The following is a 21,175-nucleotide window of genomic DNA, read 5'->3' on the forward strand; positions in this document are numbered from 1 at the left end:
AGAAACACACTACAAGACATACATCACAACACTACTGCTACTAAGACAATACCTTGAGTAGAAGGAATATCTTTTGTGGGAGGGGAAACCGGCTCTCTTGTGGGAGGGGCAACCGGCTCTCTTGTGGGAGTGGCAACCGGCTCTCTTGTGGGAGGGGCAACCGGCTCTCTTGTGGGAACCTGAACCGGCTCTCTTGTGGGAGGGGAAACCGGCTCTCTTGTGGGAGGGGCAACCGGCTCTCTTGTGGGAGGAGCAACCGGCTCTCTTGTGGGAGGGGCAACCGCTTCTCTTTTCGGAGGGGAAACTGCCTCTCTTTTAGTATCTATAGATGGCTGTCTGGGAGCTTCTTCTCTCTTGGGTGCTTCAGGTACTTTAGAAGAATATATGCAAGAGGCAGTGCAAGCACATACATATAATATACATTAAAGAGTGAACACAGAACATTTATCATGACATACTGTACAGATACATGCACATGTCCTTTACATAAAAAGATTGTAAAGAGACCGAAAAGAATGTTGACCTCACTTTCATGAGTTCAACATCATACATACAACAAGCACAAGATAAGTTAATAGCAAACTTCAGATGAGGCAGAAAGACAAGAAAACACATAGACAAATAGTACAGAAAACACAAATAACACACGTGAAACTTTACAACAATACCTTTGGCAGAGGGCGCCTCAGCAGTTTTAGCGATTGGAGCCATAGGTTCGACTTTAGGTGCAGTCATGGGTGCACCTTTAGGGGATGCCGTGGGCTCGGCTCTAGGTGCCGCCCCCTTGGGGGCAGCTGTCTGCTCAGCCCAGGGTTCAGTCTTTGGAGAAACCTTTTGCTCTCCCTTAGGTTCAGTCTTTGGAGCAGCTTTTTGCTCTGCCTTGGGCTCAGCTGCAGGTTCTTCTTTGTACTGTACACCTGGCTCATGTGGTGGTTTATATTCCGTGGCTGGTAATACAAAAGGTCATTAGTAACTGAAACACTAACAGAAAGACAAGAGAGCAAATGGCAAGATTTAGAAGTAAGAGAGTGACAACAATTAAGGACATTAATCAGTCCCAAGACAAGTACAACAAACAGTAACACTCAAAGATTGAAACAAGTCAGCTATCTGTTGACAGCATACATGTATATGTACTGTTTACATAACCACATTTACCACATACAGTACAACAAACACACTTGACATACGGAATGAACAATTGGAAGAAGTTGATAGAAAACTGACATGACAAATAAAGAGACCAGATAAATCTGAATACACATGTGAGAAAATGTTACAGAAACAAAAGACAGACGCAACAAGTACCTTACATTACAACACAAAGACAATACCTTTGGTTGATGGTTTCTCTTTTTGATCAGGTGTTTTTACAGCAGTCACTGTTTCGTCCACAGGCCTCCTGCTTCCTTCGGGTACTTAAAGATATGACAATGTATTTTTATTCTGATTGTCAAATATGAACAGTTAAAAGGAGCACACAAGAGAAGATCTGCCACATACTCATAAGTAACATTGATGAACACAGATTAACACAAGTTCAACAAAACTGTACAAAAGACATTCTTTAATACCTTTGCCTGCCTTTGCAGCTTCGTCTGAAATTCCTGTTTTAGGTTTCTGTTCTTCTCCTCTCTTCTCAGGAACTTAAAAGACATTTGCGTTGTTAGACCACAACCACAACAGCTTACTCTTCAGTTAGTATTTAAGCACAGATTTCAAGGTTAAGAAAATATGAAGGGACACACTGAAAGACGCTGATAAATACACTCACTCTCACATACACACACAATAACAATGACAACAGAATAGTGAACAACAAGAAAAGGTACACACCCACACCCATCCAAAAACACAAACACGCATACACATACATACATCAAATCAAGGTTAAGAAAATGTAAAGGGACGAAATAAATTGAAACACATTGACAAATACACTCACTCTCACATACACACACAATAACAACGACAACAGAATAGTGAACAACAAGAAAAGGTACACAGCCACACCCATCCAAAGACACACAAACACGCATACACATACATACAACAATATCATGGTTAACATCAAGAAAACGCACAAAGACAAAATGAGTAGTAACACAAACAAGATTAAAAGAGGACAAATAAGCACTCATGGACAGATATGGCATATGACATAACAACAAGAAAGTAAATGTGACAAAAAAAGTATGAGAAGACAGAATAGAGACAGGTGGGTTAGCATTGGCCAGTGCTGCCAGCATAAATTTAAACAAGGTGTCATTAAGCTGTGCTCAGCGTAAGCAGTTCTCTTTGCTCGCGATACCTTTCTTAGGCGCTTCTTCTCTCATCCCCATTGCTGTTTTGCCAACAGTTTCATCTACTGGTTTTCTTGTGTCTGACAAAAAAATGAATGTCAACTTAGACATGTGGACACATGAACAACATAAGAACAGTTACTGAAATGTTAATCACATGTACAATAGTGATGTGATGGTACCTGTTGAGGGAAACAGACAGACACAATAACACACACTACAAAGCAGTAGCCTTCAAATGACATGGTGTAGACTAGAACTTACACCAAGTGTATATGTTACCAGAATAAAGCACAAAACAGCTGTTAGAGAATTTTGAATCATGGGACATGTGAGGGACAGAAAACGGGAAAAAGTGAACAAAGAGACTGTGACAAAAACAGAGTGACATGTTTACAACAACACAGAGAAAGGAATTACAACAAAGAAAAGTTACACACAGTACATAAAATGACAGACAACACATAACAACATGACAACCTTTTAAGAAGCGTTCCACCAGTGTTGGTGAGTAAATAGAGGTATAAACTATGCAAGAATCCTCATGTACCTTGGGTCACTGAAGAGCGCTCAAACACGATTTCTTCTTCGACAGTCCAACTTTCAACAGCTAATATTGGACGTTGAATAAAGATTGGCGACACAAAAATTGAGACGTTAGCTGTATGGTTTTTGACCATAAAGAAAAAGTTATTAACAGACTAACTTTACAGTCAAGAAAAAACACAAGTTGGTTATGGTCTTGTTTTCTGGTTAAAATGAATAACTTCACTCAAATCCAAGGGATTAAACTGTTGTTTAGGCGAAGTTAAGCGATTAGTTAAAAACACAAAAGAAGCCTCAGTTAAAATGGCTTTGGTAAAAGATGGCAGGTGGGGTTAATGAAGATGATGGTAATAAAGAAGAAGGTAATGATGGTGATGGCAATGATGACGGAAGCCATGGTGATGAAACGCAAATTTCTATTATCAGTGAAATCAACTCCAAACTGAATACAGGAACAATGCTTGTTAGGAAATGTACCTTTTATTTCTGTCTTTTGTTCATAGTGATAGAACTCTGATGTTTCTTCTTAAATTAGAAAGTAACAAATACTGGTATTATTAAAAGAGAATATAACTGCCAAGAGTGAATGTTAGGAAGTCAAATCAAACGTCCCCCTCTTACCTTTGAAACTAATTACTGAGGATACTTCAGGAACTTGAATTGATGTATCAGGAACATCTAAACATGTTGAATACAGTAATTACATTCTAAGTAAATTTTGTCAGCTTCTATTTTAAATTTTTGTTGTTATTGGTCTATTTCATTATTTGTGTTAGATGAAAAGTGATTTCACTGCAATGACTAGGAGCTTGGAAAATGCAAGAGTGTGCAATACTCACCTTGCGGAACCCTTCCTAATTTAACTTCTGTAAGAAGAGGGCAACATATACGATTACTATTGTGTCATTACTGAAGCGAGATAAAAAAAATGATAAAATACCTAGAACCTGGTAACTTTACAGACCTTTGCCTGACAGATAAAGCTCAGCTGTGCTCTTAGTTTCGCCAACAGGTTCCAATCGTGCAATCACTGAGTACACTCCTAAAAAAGTTATGAGTGAAGATATCACAAGCGTCAGCATTATTAATTCAAATAGAGGCCTGTAATTTCAGTATATTGCAAGATTGGCACCAATTTTTCTGTCTACAAACCTTCGTCTTCAGCGGTTACATTGCGGATGATCATAAAATGGCGCCTTCCCTCACACCTGAAGGTATACTTTGGACTCTCTTTGAGTTCCCATGAGTCTTTGTACCAGGTAACGATGGCGTTGTCGAAGGATAGTTCACATTCAAAGGTTGCAGACTGGCGTTCTTTCACCACAATATTCTGGATGCGTTTGGTGAACTGAATTTGATCAGCTAAAATTAAATAATAATAATGCTTAGGATTATCCTTCTCCATATAACCTTTCATGAAATATATGTAACCTTTTGTGTCTTCACAGTTTAAACAAGACGTGTCGAAACAACATCAAGAGCAACAAACGACATACATTTAACACAGACAACAGGAAAGAGGTTAGTCACGCCAGACAAAGACTCTTAGAAATCCAAATCTCTTAGAATTTGGAGTTAAGCAGGTGAGCTGTTGCTGACTGGTTGAGATATAATTTAAGTCAAACAATCCTGTCATGAGGGCAAATATGATTAGAAATGCAAAACTAAAATAGGCACTATATTAGTCTTTAAAACCTCCTTACCCGAATATGGCATCTGATCTTTTGAGTCTGCATAGATAAATGTTGCGTACATTTACTATTTTTGACTGCTTCAAAGTCAGTGAACAATTTCCAAAGCGGAAACAAAGAAGATGAATATTAAATCAAGACAACACTTACCTGTGACGGTCAACTTTGCACTCGAAATGTGAGGTCCACACACTACGCGGTAATTTCCCTGGTCTGAGGACTGGCAGTCTTTGATCTTCAGAGTGTGATGATCGCCTGACACTTTAACTTCATACTTGCTGTCGGTGGACAGCTTCTTTGTGTCTTTGTACCACGTGAGGGAAATCTCTGGGTAGTTGATCTTGATCACACATTCAAATGTAGCTTCCTTACTTGCCTGTGTGGTTTTATCTGAAATATCTGACACCAGGGTGACAGGCTGCAATAAAACAGTATATGAGTTATTTAAAAACAAAAAAACAAAAGACCATACGGATGCATGTGCTTAGGGGTACGGGTTAAACATCACAATCTATTATGCGAGAGTGGTAATGACCTCCTCATCCGCTTTGCTCTGAAGGTCAGACATGAAGTCGCCATAGTCCTCGTCGGAGACAACTTCACCGGCCTGCAAAGTCAACAGAACATGATCAGGTTTCAGATCCAAACTTCTCCTACATTCTCCGCATGGACAAAGATAAACTTCTCATACTCTTCTGAAGGACACTTACAGCTTCTCTTTCTCTCTTCAACTGCTCAATGGCCTGAAGGATACCACGGTAGTCTGTGATTCCATACATGCGAGCGTACTTCTCGTACTCCTTGGGGTTGACGTTCCTCAGCAGCTCAACAATATCAATCACTTGGCCTTCCTTTGGACTCTTCTGCTTTGATGGTGTCCTGCTCATACAACACAACACACAGACAAGAGCAATCAGAGGAGGCTCACACTAGTTGCACATGATATCCATCTTGAATCTTATACAGCTCTAGTGATGTTGTGTGTTTGGCGCCACCTGAAGACAACTATAGACATTGCGGGTTATCAAACAAACACAGACAGACAGACAAACAGACAGGGTCATTGCAAAAGCCCAACCCCCTCTGGGATGGGGGCAGCTAATAATGCCACAGATGAACAAACATTTCCTGGAAGGTTAACAAGTTTCACAGGCCTACGTCGCACACAAACGATGTGTCAGACTGACGACTGGGCAGACCAATAAAGTGAAATATACAGTCACTGCACATGTATAAGCATAACAAAACATTTTAGGCCACTTACTTCTTCAGTTTCACGGTCTCAGGACCACTGTCCTTCCTCTCTTGAACGTTGAGGTCAGTGCTGCACTCAATCTCTCCGTGCGTGTTTGATGCAACACATCTGTACTGTCCGGAGTCGGACTTAGTGGTGTCTTTGATTTCGAGCTTGGCCTCTTGGCCCTTCTGCTCAATGGTGATGCGACCACCGCTGGTGATCTGCCTCCACTTGCCCTTCATCCATTTCACGTTGGGGATGGGATCACCGCCAACTTTAGCGATGAAGGTTGCAGTGCCCTCTGTGAGTTTAAGTAAACAAACAAGCAAAAGATTGTGACGGATGCATTGCCGGCATTAAAAGGCCTGCAAGTATGTGTTTGAATCATTACACTTGAAAGGCACTCACTCTCAACTACAGTATATGGGCCCTCAAAGCAAAATATTGTGATGGATGCATTGTGGCATTTAAAAACCTTCATGTAGTACTTGAAACCATTACACTTGAAAGGTACTCACTCTCAACTATTTGGGCACTCCTTGGTTCTTCGATGAAGAACAAGTTATCCAATTTCTTTGGCGGGACATGAGCAGGAGCGGGAGCAGCTGGAGCAGCTTCAGGTTTAGGAGAGGGTGTTTTGTCTGAATGCGTAATAATTACAATTACAAATAATAATTACAAATCATTAAGTTGCATTGAAAGTTACATTACATCAAGTTACATGTAAAGGTTGTATACGTACAGTATACTGTATGTACGAAGGAAGATACATCATTAGCTTGCGTATGTTGAGGAAAAGAAAATGTTACTGACAAACAAATTAACTTTCAACGCACATACACACATTAAAAAAAGATAACACAAACAAAATAGCACAAACTTCATGCCAATTACAGAATTTTATGTAACTGAACACGCACGTATGCACAGCACACATGTACATGTCTCCAAACTGCCAGTCCCCCCAGGTTTTAGCTTTGTCATCTGATGTGTTCTTTATGGTTGACAAGAATAAAATGTTTCCTTGGTTTTAGAAAACGCACACCGTGTGAGGTGCGCACAGCGGTCAATAGTAAACTTTATGAAAACAATGGCCGTTGCACATTCAGAACTTCATGCAGTACATTTAATGAGACCGTTTTGGCTTATGCCTTCATCAAGGTCATCTGTGAAGTTCTGAGTGTGCAACAACCATTGTTTTCGTAGCCCCTTTATGAGCGCCGTACCTCCAGTGGCACGGTGTAATACTCATTGAAATGTACCTACCATAGCACTACAATACTATGACACAACACAAGCCCTTTAGTAATGCACCACGACTTGGTCATTACCATACTGGTAACAACAAATGTATAAAGTCGCGTCTTAAGGGGATAAAGAATAAAATGCTTAAATTCATTACAATATATGAAGCAGAACCTACCCCTTATGGTTACTTTGCACTTGGTGAATTCACTGCCAGCGTCATTGGTGGCCTTGCACAGGTAGTCGCCTCCATCGTTCTTGGCTGTGCGGAGGATCTGCAGCTGGGCTGTTCCATCTGAAAAGCTGATCTTTGTGCTGGCTGAGGATGCAAGGTCACGTCTGTCCTTCATCCACTGGACCTTAATTGGAGCGGTGCCATGGACACGGCAGCTCAGGGACAGGCTGTCGCCCTCGTTGATAGACACTGACTTCAGGGGCACGTTGAAGACTGGAGGAGTCTTTTCAGCTGTGGGTTACATAGCATTATCACCCAGTGAGCAGACGGAACTATGTTGTTAAGATTGTTCTATGGTGTTATGATTGGCTGAGCAGGTGTCCATTATTTCCCGAGAACAGGACACCTATGAAGTCATGCATTTCAAACTTAGGCGCAGGCGTCTAACATTGAATCTTTGTTTGGAATCTTGACAATATTTAAGTGAAAACCCTCAGAATATAACGTGGGTTACATAGCAGGAAATAACACATATCTTACATTTGATAGGGTAGCTCTCTCTCTCTCTCTCTCTCTCTCTCTCACACACACACACACTGATACAAACACCCACACACTGGTAGCGCCTCCCCCCCTACACTGCATCGTGATTGCACACTATACTTGCACTAACTCAAAACACACACACACACACATTACACAGACTCAAAAAGCATACGCACACACACACACACACACACACACACACACACACACACACACACACACACACACACACACACACACACACACACACACACACACACACACACAATGAACTGACTCAAAAGCACACACACACACACACACATGTTGCTGCTGCTTCCTGCCTGTTACTTGAATGACTGTACTGGAAAACTAGCTACCATTGCACATTACAATTGCTTACTTTATATTTATTATTATTTCACAATGCTACTATCGTATAGGTACTCTAGGTGTAATGTATGTGTACTGTCTATGTCTAATTGTCTATGTCCACACCTAAAGTCTATCTCTATGTCTGCATGGGAAAGTAAGACACATAATTTCAATTCTTTGTATGACCAGTGCATGTAAAGAAATTGACAATAAAACTGACTTGACTTGACTTGTATCAGGGCTACAGGAGGGGAGGGAAATCTCTCTCTCTCTCTCTCTCTCTCTCTCTCTCTCTCTCTCTCTCTCTCTCTCTCTCTCTCTCTCAAACACACACACTCACATACACACATTCACAAAAAAACATTTTATCTAAAATGACTACCTTATATTATAAGGAAAACATAAATCATAAGTTTACCTTCCTTCCTGTCTCTCTCTCTCTCACACACACACACACACACACACACACACACACACACACACACACACACACACACACACCTGACAATTTGTATAGTTTGTAAAACCGTAACTGTCTTTACCTGTGATGCTGACAGACACCTGGCAGCTGGCCCTGCCTGCCTCGTTGATGGCCTCGCAGGTGTAGTTGCCAGAGTCAGAGCCGCTGGAGGACTTGATGGTCAGCACGGCCACGTTGTTCTTGAAGGTGATGTCGTATGTGCCATTGCTGAAGACCTCCTTGTTGTCCTTGCGCCAGTGGATGGTAATGGGTGCCGAACCGGCCAGACGGGCCTCAAGCTTCACCACCTTACCTTCTGTGTCACTAATGTCAGACGCAGGCTTCTTGGTGAAGCTTGGTGGGATTTTGCGCTCTGCAAAAGACAGTTTGAACGGACACGATCGTTAGTCATGTTTTGCATGGCAGATGAGATAACAATCAACCGCAAACAGGGACAAAACGTTTCAAAACATTTATCCAATTCAAAGTTTATCCGAGGAAGAAACCTTTTTATCGCCATCACTAGCAAGGCAAGACTGTATCCCCCGAGTCTGACAGATGGGCCTGGTTGTTGACCACACGGAAGACTTTGCGTTTGTTTATCCGTATCACTTAAGTCAGTAAAGATCCAGAGATGAATAACTTGAATATATCAAGAGGGTCTCCATATTGACTAAAAGTTGATTTGTCCATTATCCTTAGGCTTAGGCATTATCCTTAAGATCCTCAATTTTCAAGCAGAGTGTGTGAATTATTTTCGGTATGGAAGATCCAACGGTCAAACGCTTAGCTTAGCAAGATTACTGATTATATTTGTTCATATTTTCGAGCGATGTAAGAAAATGCGCAGAGTGTTAAGAAGTCATGAAGCACTGACCTGCAGCCACTGCTGATACTTGTGTTCTGGACACCTTGTCTGAAAATGTAATCAGTACACAAAGGAATTATGCTATGTACCGCAATGACAGAGTGACTGAAATGACAGTTTGCCAAATGTATGCAATGAATGTGGTTGATGACCAGGGTTGCCAGATGAGGCTGATGATTTCCAACCCAAAAATGAATCAAAACCCGCCTGGAAGCACTAAATCCGGACCAATTCTATTGATTTCTATGGCCAAACAATCTGGCAACACTGTTGATGACACAACCCTTTGCATCTACTGCTCAAATGCACTGTATGGTATGTTCTGTCAAAGAAAACCACTACTGACCTTCTACTACTGGTGCTCTCCTCACATCTGTGTAATACACAGAGAAATTAACTATGAGTGATGAATATTGGGGATGGAACAACACAACAGTTTTGTCATTCTTAATACTGTACTGTATATTTTTTGTTTTAACTGGTGAGACTTGTACTGACCTGTTTTTACTGGTGCTTTCTTCACAGCTGCGTAATTAACCAAAATAATTCACTATTAATAGTCATATAATAATCGAGACACTTCATCAAGTCACTTCACGTCAGCCGATTTTGACCTCCCTTCTGTTCTGATGTTATCTTTAACCTTACACTTGTCTCGTGGGCTTAAAGTTGTACAAGGGTGCAAAGCTAGGCAACTTTGAAATCAATACTATGTCTGTGTTTAATGCCAATGAGAGGACTTCAACCAAACTGCAAAAAAATGTCCTTTAAGGAACTTCAATTCCATCATGCGCTTACACTTTCCAAAAAAAGTTCTGAGAAGACCCGCCACGGGCTATTACACACCTGTGCCACAGCCGATGTCCGCATGGCAGATATCATGTCCGTGGGAATTGCTAATTTCACAGGAGTACCTTCCGGTGGTATTCGAGTCACTTCCGTACAGACCCTCCAAGATGCAGGAGTTACCGACAAGTTTTGTGTTGTATCTGTAAGAGGCATAGAGCTGCATGCCATCCTTGTACCAGGTGACAAACATCTTTTCTGCCCCTGTGAATGTGCACTCAAAACGCAGCTTCTCTCCCAGTTTCACACTGCGGCTGGTTAGGCTCTTGACAAATCTAGGGGAATCTGAGGTAGACGACATCAGGGAAGAGGAAAGTTACATAACGAACTAGTTCTGGGACATGCCAAACAGTGACATGCAATGTTGCAGTAAAAGACAACATTGGAGTCGCATCATTCAGAATCCAATCCTGACACTGCCCACGACAGTGGAAATGTTACTATTAAAAGCACCATTTCAAAGTACGTGTCATGCCATCATGCGGAAAACAGTTGTCCATGTGACTAACCTGATGCTGTTTTGACCACTGCATGGCAGATAGAATTTCCATAAGAATTGCTAACTTCACAAGAGTAAATTCCAGCAGTGTCCTTGTTGCAATGGTGTAGGGCCTCCAAGATGCACTTATTCCCAATGACCTTTGTGTTGTGCCTGTACGAAGCATAGAGCTGCTTTCCGTCCTTGTACCAAGTCACAAACATCTTGGGAGCGCCAGTGAAAGTGCACTCAAGTCTCAACTTTTCACTCATGGCGACAGCGACGTCCTGCATTTTCTTCACAAAGCGAGCAGGTTCTAAGGCAGACAGTGTTGTGAAGAATAATTAGTACTGCAACTATAACTTTTTACTATTAATAAAAAATTGAAAATAGTTATCTTCTATAGTATCAGTAAGAAACTGTAATTAATGAGTTTTGCATAATTAAGTGCTTGCAATATAATTCCAAATTCTTGAAGGCATCACACTGGACAACCAACCTGTCACTGCAGTAATCTCGGCATGGCAAATATCTGAGCCATAGGAATTGCTGACTTCACAAGAATATCTTCCGGTGGTCTCTTTGCTACACTCATAAAGTCCTTCCAAGAGGCAAGTGGTTTTGGTGACTTTAGTGTTGTATCTGTAAGAAGCGTAGAGCTGCTTGCCATCCTTATACCAAGTGACAAACAACTTTGGAGCTCCGGTGAATGTGCAGTGTAGCTTCAGCTTGTCAGTCATGGGGACGGAGAGGTTTTTCAACTTTGTCACAAATCGAGCAGGTTCTATGAGGGAAAGCATATGACCACATGATACATCTGAATGTTCTTTAAATGCTACCAATTTTATATAGAATTCATGCTGAACTGATGTCTATGGGTATAATACATGTAGTTTTACTAACCGGTAACTGTTTTAATTTGCGCGTGGCAGATATCACTTCCATATTTGTTGGAAACCTCACAAGAGTACTTTCCAGGAGTATCCTTGTTGCACTGGTGTAAGCACTCAAGAACACAGGTGTTTCCAATCATTTTTGTATTGTATCTGTATGAAGCATAAAGTTGCTTGCCATCCTTATACCAAGTGACAAACATTTTAGGGGGTCCAGTGAATGTACACTGGAGTCTCAATTTTTTGCTCATTGGAATGGTTTGGTCCTCCAGTCTTGTGACAAACCGAGCAGGTTCTAAGAAGAAACAATAGTTTAAAATTAATGAATGTGCTTGGACTTTCCTTCCATTCACGTGCATTGAAGAGCAATTCCAAACGTCCATGCATAGTCATTGGACAGATGACATGTACAAAAATAACATGAAATGCAGGCTTCTTCACAAAACGAATGGCTATAGGACGCCAACTGTTACATGTAAAGCAGGCAGAACGAATACAAAGACCAGTCACATACAGTGCTTTAACCGTCCTTTAAGACATTCATGCATCCTTTTGTCCTTAACATTCGTGCAGTCTTGTCATTCCAGGAGACAAAAGACAAGTTACACACCTGCCACTGTAGTAATCTGGGCATGACAGATGTCACTTCCGAAAGAGTTGGATACTTCACAGGAGTACCTTCCAGGTGTGTCCTTGCTACATTCACGAAGACACTCCACAACACAGGTGTTTCCAATGACCTTTGTGTTGTATTTGTAGTTGGCGTAGAGCTGCTTTCCGTCCTTATACCATGTGACAAACAACTTTGGCGCTCCCTTGAATGTGCACTCCAGTCTGAGTTTCTTACTCAGAGGGAAGCTCACATCCTTCAACTTCTTGACAAAGCGAGCCGGTTCTAAGAGCAAGACAGTACCATATTATTTTCAATGGAACCGCTAATTTTCTTGTACAATAGAAGAAATACATTGAGTCTACCGAGGATATATTTGGCTCTGCTATACTTATATGGTAAAAGACATTAAACATTTTCCTTTGAGGTCTGCATACCTGTTACTGGAATGACTTGAGCGTGACAGATCTCTGTTCCAAAGGAATTGGAAATTTCACAAGAGTACCTTCCAGCTGTCTCCTTATTGCAAGAATGAAGAGCCTCAAGGACGCATGAGTGCTCCGTGACCTTTGTGTTGTATTTGTATGATGCATACAGCTGTTTGCCATCCTTGTACCAAGTGATAAAGAGCTTGGGGGCTCCCTGGAATTTGCACTCGAGTCTAAGTTTGTGGCTCATTGGAATTGAGATATTCTCAAGCTTCTTGACAAAGACAGGAGGCTCTGAGAGAAACAAGATAACATGGTTTTAAATCAATGTTATCCATCACAGGACATGACTATTCAAAAAAGATTGCAAATATAAGTAATATAATTACAATATTATGACTGTAGAAGAATGTGCTTCCAACAAACCTGATTCGGCTGTGATTTGAGCATGACAGATAGCTTTTCCATAGGTGTTGCTGAGTTCACAGGAATAGAGTCCAGTTGTTTCTTTACTGGCTCTATGCAAACATTCCAACACACACGAGTTGGTGGAAGCTTTCATGTTGTATTTATCAGAGGTTAATTGTTTGCCATCCTTGTACCAAGTGACAGACAACTTCTGGGCTCCCGTAAAGCCACATTCCAGTCTCAACTTTTTGCTCAGTGAAATACTCATTGGTTGCAACTTCTTCCAGAAGTGTGGAGCGTCTAAAGAAACAAGACAATCAGGTAATTGGTCCTGGTATTCAGTTTTTTAAGAATTTTAAGAGGATGAAACACTACAGTATAAGCTATTAAAGATTATGTCCATAATTATAAATAATGACATTTTGTGAAATAAAATAAACTTAATCTAACATAACTAATATTCTACACGGTCCATGTTTAAGTATTGGACGAACCTGTTCCCACAGTGATGTCTGCATGGCAGATAGCTGATCCTTGAGAATTGCTTATTTCACATGAGTATCTTCCAGCGGTTTCTGCCTTGCTTCCATAAAGGCACTCCAAGATACATGTGTTGCCAACGAGCTTTGTGTTGTAGCGGTAAGAGGCATAGAGCTGCTTTCCGTTCTTATACCAAGTTACAAACATTTGGGGGGCTCCAGTGAATGTGCACTGCATGGTCATTTTTTCTCCAACATAGACCTGGAAGTTGTGCAGCTTCTTCACAAAGCATGGGGCATCTGAGCAGACATTTGAAATAAAATTGAATTATTTTAAGTTGGTGTAAAGGAAGATTCTCAAATGTAAATAGATGCTCTAAATTATAATTACAAAGTATAGTATAATGGAATGTTGAAAATTCAACAACTAGCATCAGATCGGTTGGTCAGAGGTTGCTGACCAATAAAAGTGGTTGCTGAGGCATACACACCTGCCACAACTGTGACCTGAGCCTGACATTTCTCAGCTCCATACTTGTTTGAGACCTGACAGGAGTACGTTCCAGCAGTATCTTTGCTGCTGGTCTGCAAACACTCCAAGAGACAGGTGTTTCCAACCACGTTAGTGCTGAAACTATGTGAAGCGTGCAGCTGCCTGTCATTCTTGTACCAAGTGACAGATATGTCAGGGGCCCCAGTGAAAGTGCATTCAAGTTTCAGTTTCTCGCTCGTTGAAATGGAGACGTCCTTCATCTTCTTCACAAAACGTGCTGGGTCTGAGAGAGGATGGGCATTATAATTAATAACATATTGCTGGTACAGTCCTTTAATTAAGACTGGGTACTCTGTGTGCAAAGTTATTTCCTGATACTGACCTTCCACTGCAGTGATTTGAGCATAGCAAATATCTTTGCCATATTTGTTGGTGATTTCACAGGCATATCTTCCAGTGGTTTGTGCGTTGCACTCATGGAGACCCTCTAGAACACATGTGCTCATAGTGGCCTTTTGACTGTATGTTTTATCGGAAGTAGACAATTGTTTGCCATCCTTATACCACATGACAGTCATTTTTTGAGCGCCCTTGAAGGTACAATCAAGTCTCAACTTCTTGTTCAGTGGAATAGTCATATCCTTAATCTTTGTTACAAACAGAGGAGGTTCTGAGAGAGAAAATAGGAAGATATTAGAAAGCGGTCCAAGATCCAGACAACTGCCATCTTGCAACAGGTAACGACAGAAGCTATTTTACCAAAATATGTAGAGGTTTTACAGTTCTGGAACAAGATAATCTTCTGGGATGTTTTAATGCTTGACTTCAAGACTTCAGAAGTAATTTACAAACCTGTTATGGCAATAACATGTGCATGGCAAATGTCTGTTCCATATGCATTGCTGACTTCACAAGAGTACATAGCAGTGGTTTCTTCGGTGCAGGGATGAAGAGCCTCTAGGATGCACGAGGTCTTGGTGACTTTTGTGTTGTATCTGTATGAAGCATACAGCTGCTTTCCATTCTTGTACCAAGTGATGAACAATTTTGGAGCTCCGGTAAACGTGCACTCCAGCACCAACTTCTTACTCATAGAGATAGTTTGATCCTTAAGTTTTGTGACAAAACGAGCTGGGTCTGTGAATGATAATATCAGGATATACTTGTGTCAAATATTCATTTGGTAATCAAGCTTGCCAATGTTAACAGTTATATCATTTTTAGCTTAGAGTAGTATTACTTGGATGATGTTTTTATATTTCTGTGAGACTACACTAACCTGTTGCTACAGCAATCTCAGCATGGCAAATATCAGTTCCAGATGAATTGCTGACTTCACATGAGTATCTCCCTGCGGCATCTGGCTTGATCTCATAAAGACCTTCCAAGATGCACTTATTGCCTGTGACCTTTGTGTTGTATCTGTAAGAGGCGTACAGCTGTTTGCCATTTTTGTACCAAGTTACAAACATCTTAGGTGCTCCCTTAAATTCACACTCAAGCCTCAATTTCTTTCCCAAAGCAAAGGAACAGTCCTTCAGCTTCTTCACAAAGCGAGCAGGTTCTGAGAAGAACAGAAACATTATGTAAGCATTTTAAAAAGGAAGAAGAGCAAGACTCAGGCCGAATCCAATCAGGCATGCCATTCTCCCATCCTGATTTTAACCTTACAAGGAGTCTTCATGGATGATCCAATAATGCATGCTAACACTAACAATTGTCCTCCATGCGTCCATGCTGTTCTTAAACCACTGGGGTGACATTGCAAGCAAGATTGTATTGTGTGTATATCTTAACCTTACGGATGATTGCAAAATTTTACACTGACTTCACACATACTCCAACAACGCATGCAAGACAGTGCTCTAGGGACAGAATAAGTAATTCAATCCAATGCATCCATGCATTCTCCATACTTGTGGTTGGATCATGGTCAATACTCTCAGGGGGGAAATCAAGCAGATGGGTGGTTCAAGACATTCCCAAAGAAATCCTTTCTTGACACTCCATTCCGGAAAAAGCAAGACACTAACCCAAATGCAAGACTGACCTGTTATCACCGAGACATTTGCATAGCAGATCTCTGTTCCGTAAGCATTGCTGACTTCACAGGCATACACTCCAGGAGTGTCTTTGTTGCACTCATAAAGACAGTCAATGCTGCAAGTGTTTCCTGTGACTTTTGTGTTATATCTGTATGAGGCATACAGCTGCTTTCCATCTTTGTACCAAGTGACAAACATTTTGGGTGCTCCCTTAAAGGTGCACTGAAGGTGCAATTTCTGCCTCATGGGAATGGAGATGTTCTTCAGCTTGGTCACGAAACGGGCAGGTTCTAAGAGGAACAATACCTTGATTAATTCCACTATTTTTCAAAAGTCTGTTTTTAATTATATGATCCAAGTGACTTCTAAACTACTAAAACCCTTTTTCCAAAAGAAAAGCCATTAACTTAACATTACTTCATCCATTGGGTTTCAAACACATAAGTAGTGTGAAATTGTACCAACCTGTCACTACACTGACTTTAGCGTGGCAAACGTCCGTGCCCCAGGCATTGCTAACTTCACAGGAGTACTTTCCAGGAGTGTCTTTGTTGCATTCATAAAGAGCCTCCAGGATGCAGGCATTATGAGTGACCTTAGTGTTGTATCTGTAGGAAGCGTAGAGCTGTTTGCCATCCTTGTACCAAGTGACAAACTGTTTAGGAGATCCAGTGAATCGGCATTCCAGTCTCAGCTTATTGCGCATTGGAATGGACACGTCTCCCATCTTCATCACCAAACGGGCAGGCTTTCCAGAAACAGGCTCTAAAAGGAATAATAACCAAATGTATAGGCATGACATGTGCGTCTGCGGATTACATGAAGATACTGCATCTTTCATGTTCATGCTTTTGGACAAAACTTGTACTCAGTACTCAGCACTTCCAGAATTCGTCTGATCAGAATCAAGAAGAAGAATTATTGAAATTCAAAAGATTCCTTCGAATTTGAATCACATTAGAGAAATAGTAAAATGCCAGTTCTCCGTGTTATATACAAACCTCTATGATAAGTGGTTGTAGTGGTGGAAAAGGTGACTTGCTTGTGGTGGGTTGCTTGACGATTATCATCTCTACCATCACCACGTGCATCTAAAGAGCGATCATGTGGAATCTGTTTAGCTTTTTCACGCTGAACTTCCAAGACTGTGACGTCTGCGTAACAAATGTCTGTTCCACAGGAACTACGGATTTCACAAGAATATTGTCCAGTTGTTTCTTTGTTGCTTTCTTGAAGACTTTCCAAGACACACATGCTCGGGGTGACCTTCATACTGTATTTGTCAGAAGAAGGGAGTGGTCTACTATCTTTATACCATGTGGCAGATATCTTTGGAGTGCCAGTGAATGTACATTCAAGTCTCAATTTCTTTCCCTCTGGGATGCAAAGGTCCTTCATTTTTGTCACAAAGTGTGGCGGTTCTATAAGAAACAAGACAATATTTGATGACACCAGATTTGTGGCAAACACCATGCATGAAAGCAGCTTGTCATGCAAGTATTTTTTAGAACCACAAAGAATAAGACAAAGAGCAAAGAGACATTGACATCACCTTTCACATTTAAGTCGCAGCTACAAGAGGCAGATCCAATGTGGTTTTCAGCAGTGCATGTATATTCACCAGAGTTTGATTTTGTTGCTTTTGATATTTTCAAATAAGCAATGCCATTGGTGTACTCTGTTTTGCACAAGGCAGAGGGATGTACTTTGCTGTCTCCTTTAAACCAGGATACTTTCATTTCCTTTGTTCCTCCGATGTGACAACTGAGGGAAACGGCATCTCCTTCTTTGACATCCATTGAAGCCAGTGGTTGAATAAAATATGGTGGTGCTAAAATGTAAAATCAAGGCAAGGATATCAGGGATATGATTACAGTTTCAACTACAATGGATTATTACAATCTAAAACACATCTGTGTAGAAGGGCATAGTACACACCTAGAATAGTGATCTGAGCGTGACAGGTGTCAGTCGCGGCACCATTGCTAATTTCGCAAGAGTAATTTCCAGATGTCTCGTAGTTGCTTTCAAAGAGGCACTCCAAGATACATGAATTCCCAATCACTTTTGTATTATATCTATTAGAAGCATGTATTGGCACGCCATCCTTCTTCCATGTCACAACCATCTCTGGGCTTCCCACAAAGGTACAATCAAGTATTAAATGCTTTCCCTTTTCAATAGAAATGTCCTTTAATCTTTTCACAAAACGAGCTGGTTCTAAGAAGGAGGAAGAAAAGAGAGAAGGGTCAAGAATGATTTCTTGGCCGACAGTGAAACTTTGGAAATTCTGTATGCCACACTGCATACAAGGACATGCACACTGACCTTTCACCATCAAGTTGACCTGGCAACTCTCCTCACCAGCATCATTACTGATCTGGCATAAGTATTCCCCAGCATGGGATTTATCAACGTTGAGTAATTTTAATGTTGCTGCGTTTTCTCGTAAGGATATTTCACAGCTCTTTCCAGGTAGGAGCTCTCTAGATTCCTTGAACCACTTCAATCTAAGTGGTGGGCTTCCCTTAACAGTGGCTGTAAATGTGACATTTGAGCCAGGTAGTGCTTCCTGCTGATGTGGTTTCACCACAAATGTTGGAGATTCTACAGATAAGAGAAGCAAATCAATGCAAAGGTCCATCTCAATAAGAAAGGATTTCAAAACAATGTGATACATGTGATGCTTAGTTCATTGCACATCACTGACCTTTTATAACTAAAGAGGCACTGGTTTCACTGGTTCCAGCTGAGTTAACAGCACGGCATTTATATGTGCCACTATCTGACAAGCTGAGCTTCAAGATTTTCAGTGTGCAAGTGTTGTCAGCTTGTTGAATCTCGTAGTTTTGTCCAGCTGTAATTTCTTTTCCATTGTGATACCAAGATATTTTAATGGGTGAAGTTCCGGTGACTTTAAGGTTCATCTCCATGGATTTACCCACAATGGCATGTGAGTCTCTCAGCTTCCGCGTAAAGGTAGGTGCAACCATTTTGTCTGTGGGTAAAAATGTAACATGTATTTCTAGCATATATACAGTATGTATCTGTATTGTGTCTTTCAACTACTAAGACTTTCTATCTTTGAAGTAAAAAAAATGTACTAACCCTGAACAGTCAGCTGAGCTTTGCTCACTGCTTTTCCAACACTGTTTTTAACTTCAAATGTGTATTCTCCACTGTCACTCATATTTGTCGATAGAACTTTAAGACTTGAGGTCATATTAGAAAATGTTATCTTGTACTTCTTGCCAGAAGACAGCTCTCCTCCATTTTTGAACCACTTTGCTGTTAATTCTGGTGTTCCGGATACGGTGCATTCTAGTGTTGCTGTCTCACCAGCAGTTACACTGAATGGCTCTGGTTTGTCCACAATGGTCGCTGGTTCTATAAATAAGACAGGGATATCGTCTGTAAAAAATTGCATAGCCTTACATATGTGTAAAGACTGATTTAAATGAAAGATTAAGAGATTTCAACGAACCCAGCACAGTAACTGTGGCAAAATTTTCTGCAGAACCAGCATCATTTTTGAGAAGGCAACAGTATTTCCCAGATGTGGACGGATGGGCCTTTAGGATTTTGAGGGTGGCCTGATTGTTCTCAAATGATATCTTGATAATGTCATTGTTAACAATGGGAGCTTTATCTTTAACCCAAGACAAGGACATTGGCTCTGCACCTCTAACGCTGGCTTTCAAAGTGACTTCTTCACCATGTTTGGCTGTAACATCTGCCAGTTTCTTAACAAAGACTGGAGGCTCTATATCACAAGAAAGAGACAAGAGGGTTAGTTATCATTGATTGCTGGTTCATGTGATGTTAAAATACCTGTCTGTAAAGGTACAGGACTAACCTCTCAGAGTAACCAAGGCATTGCACGTCACAGTTCCTACTTGATTGACTGCTTTACATGTATATTCACCACAATCAGATTTCTCAAGTCCGAGAATGAAGAGAGTGGCTGACTTCTCCTCAGTGGCCATTATATACCGTTTACTTTCTGAGAGCTTTTTATTTCCCTTAAACCAGCTAATTTCCAATGGTCCTGTGCCATTGAATTCACACTGAAACCGGGCATCTTTGCCTTCAATTCCTTCAACTGGTTTAGGTGCGTGAAGAATAGATGGAGGTTCTAAAATGTAAGAAGAAGAAAATCAGTTATGTGCACCACAAAATTACATCTAGCAGGCATATTGCAAGCTGTATGAAACGTCCAAAGAGAAGGGAAAAGACAGATAAGAATGTATGCAAACTGCATACATTACTTTAAGAGGTGGCATGGTATTTTCCATACCATGTGCCGCACACAGGCTCAAGATCACCTTTAAAGCAACACGTTTAAAGGTGTTGGTTTCATGCTGCGTTGAAAATGGCCATACTGCTATACTGCCATGGAGCCAGTATAGCACACATTGCACTGCATAAGAATATAAATAAGAACTTAATCCTGCCATCAGCCGTACGCAAGACGTCAAAGCACTCGCATTCATTTCTGACCTTTAACGACTACGGTGCAGCTGCAGCTGTCACTTCCTGCATCATTGAGTGCTTCACAAGTAAAGATGCCGCCATCTTCAAGTCTGGGCTTCTTAAATTCGAGGACTGCTACAGAGTCCACGAAAGATATGTTGTATTGTCCAGAGGCAGTGATTTTGTTGTCATATTTATACCAGTTCACTGTTAAGGAAGGTGTGTGGGTAACTCTGCACTCAAGACGCAGTGAGTCATGGGGCTTAACGAATTGTGAGCTTGGCATTTTCATTGTGAATCGTGGTGGCTCTGGAAGTGAAGATAATATATGAAAGGTGAGGTCAAAAAAATACATTTCATAATGGCAATAAAATGATTGAAAGGTCAGCATTGTCCATTCAATAGCCAAGATTTTGTCAGTGTCATAGTCAAACGGTGTGGAGAAATAAATAATTTGGGAAATGATAGTCCCATGACAAAATAAGATAAAGGGGTTTAGCTCGGGCACATATGTGTATATATAAGTAAAGTGAATGAAATGTCACAAGACGTGTATTTAAGAACACACTCAAACAACACACTTCGAATTTTTAAATA

General features: G+C 40.9%; 1 protein-coding gene across 29 annotated transcripts in view; it reads right to left on the reverse strand.

The window, feature by feature from the left end:
- Nucleotides 1-21,175, reverse strand: part of ttn.1 (titin, tandem duplicate 1) — a 159,767-nt gene that overhangs the window by 103,377 nt on the left and 35,215 nt on the right. For 12 of the 29 annotated variants that reach the window (XM_063213114.1, XM_063213120.1, XM_063213116.1 and 9 more), the window contains 43 exons: nucleotides 20,606-20,887; nucleotides 19,962-20,240; nucleotides 19,590-19,868; nucleotides 19,214-19,492; nucleotides 18,816-19,103; nucleotides 18,044-18,712; nucleotides 17,658-17,936; nucleotides 17,107-17,526; nucleotides 16,571-16,870; nucleotides 16,111-16,395; nucleotides 15,340-15,624; nucleotides 14,913-15,197; nucleotides 14,059-14,730; nucleotides 13,583-13,867; nucleotides 13,107-13,388; nucleotides 12,690-12,974; nucleotides 12,253-12,537; nucleotides 11,653-11,937; nucleotides 11,249-11,533; nucleotides 10,781-11,065; nucleotides 10,272-10,556; nucleotides 9,924-9,950; nucleotides 9,772-9,798; nucleotides 9,435-9,473; nucleotides 8,640-8,930; nucleotides 7,201-7,488; nucleotides 6,296-6,418; nucleotides 5,805-6,078; nucleotides 5,251-5,419; nucleotides 5,076-5,147; nucleotides 4,691-4,958; nucleotides 4,553-4,579; nucleotides 4,002-4,211; nucleotides 3,814-3,891; nucleotides 3,689-3,715; nucleotides 3,471-3,527; nucleotides 3,327-3,374; nucleotides 2,854-2,913; nucleotides 2,312-2,383; nucleotides 1,575-1,646; nucleotides 1,335-1,418; nucleotides 669-947; nucleotides 53-370 (listed from right to left, as the gene is read on the reverse strand). In XM_063213114.1, the coding sequence (XP_063069184.1) occupies nucleotides 53-370; nucleotides 669-947; nucleotides 1,335-1,418; nucleotides 1,575-1,646; nucleotides 2,312-2,383; nucleotides 2,854-2,913; nucleotides 3,327-3,374; nucleotides 3,471-3,527; nucleotides 3,689-3,715; nucleotides 3,814-3,891; nucleotides 4,002-4,211; nucleotides 4,553-4,579; nucleotides 4,691-4,958; nucleotides 5,076-5,147; nucleotides 5,251-5,419; nucleotides 5,805-6,078; nucleotides 6,296-6,418; nucleotides 7,201-7,488; nucleotides 8,640-8,930; nucleotides 9,435-9,473; nucleotides 9,772-9,798; nucleotides 9,924-9,950; nucleotides 10,272-10,556; nucleotides 10,781-11,065; nucleotides 11,249-11,533; nucleotides 11,653-11,937; nucleotides 12,253-12,537; nucleotides 12,690-12,974; nucleotides 13,107-13,388; nucleotides 13,583-13,867; nucleotides 14,059-14,730; nucleotides 14,913-15,197; nucleotides 15,340-15,624; nucleotides 16,111-16,395; nucleotides 16,571-16,870; nucleotides 17,107-17,526; nucleotides 17,658-17,936; nucleotides 18,044-18,712; nucleotides 18,816-19,103; nucleotides 19,214-19,492; nucleotides 19,590-19,868; nucleotides 19,962-20,240; nucleotides 20,606-20,887 (9,789 nt within the window). The remainder of the gene's footprint in view (nucleotides 1-52; nucleotides 371-668; nucleotides 948-1,334; nucleotides 1,419-1,574; nucleotides 1,647-2,311; nucleotides 2,384-2,853; nucleotides 2,914-3,326; nucleotides 3,375-3,470; nucleotides 3,528-3,688; nucleotides 3,716-3,813; nucleotides 3,892-4,001; nucleotides 4,212-4,552; nucleotides 4,580-4,690; nucleotides 4,959-5,075; nucleotides 5,148-5,250; nucleotides 5,420-5,804; nucleotides 6,079-6,295; nucleotides 6,419-7,200; nucleotides 7,489-8,639; nucleotides 8,931-9,434; nucleotides 9,474-9,771; nucleotides 9,799-9,923; nucleotides 9,951-10,271; nucleotides 10,557-10,780; nucleotides 11,066-11,248; nucleotides 11,534-11,652; nucleotides 11,938-12,252; nucleotides 12,538-12,689; nucleotides 12,975-13,106; nucleotides 13,389-13,582; nucleotides 13,868-14,058; nucleotides 14,731-14,912; nucleotides 15,198-15,339; nucleotides 15,625-16,110; nucleotides 16,396-16,570; nucleotides 16,871-17,106; nucleotides 17,527-17,657; nucleotides 17,937-18,043; nucleotides 18,713-18,815; nucleotides 19,104-19,213; nucleotides 19,493-19,589; nucleotides 19,869-19,961; nucleotides 20,241-20,605; nucleotides 20,888-21,175) is intronic. The other 17 variants (XM_063213139.1, XM_063213128.1, XM_063213127.1 and 14 more) reach the window with 12 other exon arrangements.

The sequence above is a fragment of the Engraulis encrasicolus genome, chromosome 13, assembly GCF_034702125.1.
Source record: "Engraulis encrasicolus isolate BLACKSEA-1 chromosome 13, IST_EnEncr_1.0, whole genome shotgun sequence".
NCBI lineage: Eukaryota > Metazoa > Chordata > Actinopteri > Clupeiformes > Engraulidae > Engraulis > Engraulis encrasicolus.